Source organism: Cannabis sativa, chromosome 4 (assembly GCF_029168945.1).
Source record: "Cannabis sativa cultivar Pink pepper isolate KNU-18-1 chromosome 4, ASM2916894v1, whole genome shotgun sequence".
Lineage (NCBI taxonomy): Eukaryota > Viridiplantae > Streptophyta > Magnoliopsida > Rosales > Cannabaceae > Cannabis > Cannabis sativa.
The window spans coordinates 14,047,659-14,052,201 of NC_083604.1; the positions used below are offsets into that span (position 1 = coordinate 14,047,659).

At 35.5% G+C, this 4,543-nt stretch overlaps 1 protein-coding gene across 1 annotated transcript; it reads right to left on the minus strand.

The window, feature by feature from the left end:
- Positions 1–203: 203 nt before the first annotated feature.
- Positions 204–4,162, minus strand: LOC115713414 (F-box/kelch-repeat protein At1g51550). Its single transcript, XM_030641897.2, has 2 exons — positions 3,386–4,162; positions 204–1,404 (listed from the first exon to the last, which is right to left on the minus strand). Exons 1-2 carry the CDS (start codon positions 3,786–3,788, stop codon positions 434–436), a joined length of 1,374 nt encoding a protein of 457 aa, XP_030497757.2. The 5' UTR covers positions 3,789–4,162; the 3' UTR covers positions 204–433.
- Between the last annotated feature and the right edge of the window lie 381 nt (positions 4,163–4,543).

Consider the following 4,543-nt stretch of genomic DNA (forward strand, 5'->3'; position numbering starts at 1 on the left):
TGATGTACAAATTTGATATAAAATATATAATATAGTGCTTTGATAAATATTTTAAAGAATAAAGTAGAGTGATGTTGTAAGTTCTCTTGTCACATATTTTGAAACAACTATCTCATTTGTAAGGTTCAAGAAATTATAGTATGCCAATTTCTCTTTGTTCCTAATTTTGTATACCAGTTTAATACCTAGTAGAACAGCAAAAGAGAGCATAATTGAGCTTGAGTTGTTTCTATTGTCATCTTCATCGGCTCATCTCACAATCCCAAATGTTTAAATAGACCTAAGAACCCAAATTAACAATGACAATCTTAAACTAATGAAAAATATATAAGCAATTAACTACAAGCTGATCTACTTATGTACAAGGACCCCACCATTATATGTAACTGTAGTCATGACATAACCCATCTTAGAGCGTCATTCTAATTCATTTTTACAGCTGAAGCAAAAGTTCTACCATAAAGAGCTCCCCATCAAACCTTAGGCCAGATGGCTCAGCAGGCTGAAGCACCCCATCCACCATTCCTCCAAAGACATACAAATGACACCCAGAATGATCAACACAGGCACGATGGAATGATCGGCTCTTGGGTTTATAACCTTTTGCCCTTAAACATTTCCACATTTTTGCCAAAATTCGTTTGGAGGTCACCGTATCTGGCTGCACTCCAATGGATGGAACTGCACTCAAGTCTAACACCCAGAAATCGTCTTTCCGGTGTCTAGAAGAATCTTCCCCTCCATATATTAGCACTCGACCACCTAGGATATGAGTAGCTGAGTGACCGACTCGAGGGAGTGACCCTCCTCCGGGAATGTTTTGTAGTTCATATAGTATTTGGACCCACTTGTGACACTCCTCGTCCCCACTGAACACCCAAATATCATTGAGCACATCATAACCCGATCCTCTCCCTCCAAATAGAACTGTCTGAGATTCACTAATACATGTCAGCGTGTGTCCTGCACGAGCTGGAGGAGACGGATCTGCTGCTACCTCCTGCCATGTTCCAAAACATGAATTTTCAGAGAGTTCTAAAACCCACATGTCACCCAATCTGAAGCCATTAAGCCCAATGCCTCCATGGACTGCCATTTTCCGAGCACCAATGCAGCATGCTGCATGAGCCCCACGGTGGGGCGGGACAATGGATCCCACATCAAGCAGCTTCCATGACAATGTTATACCGAGAGTCTCGTGGCATGATAATTGTCCAATCCATGTGTCATTCATACGGTTCCCATGATCATCAATTCCTCCAAAAACAACTAGAAGTTCACCAATTACAACACATGAATGTCCAAATCTCCCACTTGGAATGCCTGAATTAAGCTTCTGCCACTTCAACTTTCTTTGACAATCATTACCAATATATGCCACCCATGTGTCATCAAGATGGCGTCCTAAACAGTAAAAGAGAAAAGAGAAACAAAATCAATGCATAACAAAAAGAAAATTAAGAGCATAATGAAGAAAGCTAATATGATTTTTAGCTTAATATCAACAAACAAGGATTTTTCATTTCTATGGTGATTGATGGTTTAAGCATCTAAATACTGTCACATTACATTTTTTTTTACTTCTTTCTTTTTTTGCTGTCACTTCTGAAAAGATTTTGAATTTTTTTGAAAAATCGACATGAAGGGCATCTCCTTCACAGTTCTCAAATGAATAGCACTTCAAACACCTCCGTAATCAACGACTGTCTGCAAATTTAGGCAACAACCTAAAAAAGGTTCACAGTGTTCATGAAAGGACATGAAATGTATAAGTGAATTCCTAAGATGAGATATGTCTGCCAAGCAACAAAGTGAAAGGTGAAAACTGAGGTTACTCGATTTTGCAAGCTGCCGAAGACTCTTCCATGTCTGTCCTCAACTAACATAATAACAAATTTAAGGAAAGAAAACTAAATCCTAAACAATAGAGTTGTGTTTCACTAAATCTTATAACTGCCAGGTTGGTGATTCATAGAAACATTAGGGTGACAAACATCATATTATGAACAGGAAGCAACCTTATGGATTTTCTTTCATCAAAGACACCTTGAAGACCTCAACGTGGCTTAAATTGTTATCATAAAAACCTCTGTAATCCATCAATTAATATTTTACAAAACTAGGTTACCCACCTAACCTTGCAATATTTGACAATTGCTATGTACTTACTCGCAAGGGACTCAAACATCAGAGTTAACCACATTTCTAACCATTTGAGCTAACCCTTTGGGGTATCAATTAATATTTTCTTAAACCTAACAATAAGAGAAAAGGTTACCAAGTAGTAAAAACCAGAAGTTTCCAAAGCCACAAGTCTCATGTTTAATGCACTATGTGCCAACAGATCCTATAATAGTGATTGACTGGTCATTAAAATGGTGCAATTATTGATAAATACTCAAATTACTAAAGTGTAAGGACAGTTCTTCCGGGAGGGGTCTAAGGTGGAATTAATAAAATGAATTAAAATTTAGAAATTAGAAGTGATGAGATTAGTGATTAAAGATTCTATGCATTAAATATTAAGAGACTCCTCCAAAAAGTTAGGTGGTGGGCTAGACAAATAAATGTTCAACTACTCATTTTTTTGGCCAAATGTTTTTCCAGATTTAGCTATTCATGATTTTGTTACAGCAATTGCAATAAATCAGAAACAGAGAAGGATGGGTTCCCAGAAACTATTCGTTACCGAAATATATATTAAAGTTCTAGCAATTTATCCTGACAAAAGAAAAAAAGTTCTAGCAATTTATAGAAAGAAATATATAGATACTAAGAAAAATGTAAAATGGACATTAGTTATAAATAGTAAGTATCTCACACACATGGCCCTACGCAGCCATACTTTTATGAACGTAAACTAGTAGTAACATAAAACAATGATATATAATCCTATATCAAAGATAAAGGAACGAAAAGGAAACATTATAATAAGGAAATGCTCCGTTCAAATAAAACAACTGATCAAATCTTATGTTTACGAGCATGATTATAATTCATCAATCATTTTTCACTTCTCTTTTATCTCATTCTCGTACGGATTAGCACTATGAAGTTCAAGATCCATAAATGACTTTAGCCAAAAAAACCAAGCTAACCCATGACTTAAAAGTATCATATTAAACAGAAAAGCAGCACACTTTCAACTTTCAACCAGGGCAATGAAGAAAAGAAAGCAATGAACTAATGACATCCTGATCAAGAATACAATAAAATAAAGCTAAATAGTATCTCAGACAGTATTTAATACTAAAACTAAACAAAAGGAATTTCACAGTCCAAACCTACCAATTAATTATGACTAAAAAAACATTAAAAAGATTGATGTAGAGAAAAAAAAAATGGATATGTTACAGCAATAAATAAAATAAGAAGAGTGACTGACCTCCCTCATATCCACCACCAAACAAGACCAAACAATCAGAAACAAAGTTGAGTGAATGAGAGGCTCTTGGGTCTGGAAACTCTATTTTGGCATCTGTGTCAGACAATTTATAACAAGAAACCGAATCTAGCTGAGAAAATTGCTTGTAGAGCCTCATCCATGGCATCTGATTTTGATAATGATTTGAAGACTTGAGGGCATCAACCGAAGTGGGTCCCCAATCCCTTCTGCAAATCGATTCCCATAGTGCATCAGAAGTAGCCAAAACCCTGAACTTCTTACAACTCATTGCAAAGGCCACAATTGAATCTATAGGTAGAAGAAGAAGGATGGTAAAAAGATGGTCTTGGGCAATCTTAGTTATGGGCGATCCATTACTAAAACTAGTTCTAGAATCAGCCATGGAAGAAGAAGTTATACTGTCTCTTTTGGGTGCTTTGTGGTTTTATGGTATGGTGGGATTGATGGGTCTGGTTATTGATTATGGGGGCATGTGACCTGTGAGGTTTGGTATCTGGGCAGAGGACAGAGACCTCCAAATTCAGTGTCAAAAAGGAAAGTGGGGATGGAAATGGAAGTGGTAAAAAAAAATTAATAAATAACACCAACAACAATAAAAATTGGTTTGTTTGTTGCTTTGGTTTGGATTGTTCGGAGAAAAGGAAAGGGAAATGGTAAAAATGTAAACTTTTTTTTTTGGTGATGGGAAAAGAGAAGGATTAGATTGGGTGAGAAGATGTGTGTGCCCCAATGATTTTTGTCCTTTTGTTTTTGCGTTTGAAAAGCTAATGATTTTTGTCTTGTATTTATGAAATTATGAAAAATGTCAGTCAGTTCTGTAAATCACAGTTGTTTTTCCAATTCTCTATTGTTCCTTTGACATGTCACTTCGAAGTTTGGACTTCAAATCATTTTTCCTTGGGAGAGGAAAAGTTAAAAGAGTACTCTTCTTTTTTATACATTAATTAAATTTATCTCTAATAAAATTTAATTTATCTAATATTTTATATTTACATATACTTAATATTTTTTTCCTAAACACATAACATTTAATATTTATAAGATATGACACATTTTAGAATTTTCTTAAATTACCAATATTTACATTACCCATCCCCTCTCTCTTCTTCTCTCTTTGTTCTTCACTGCCGAGCTCCC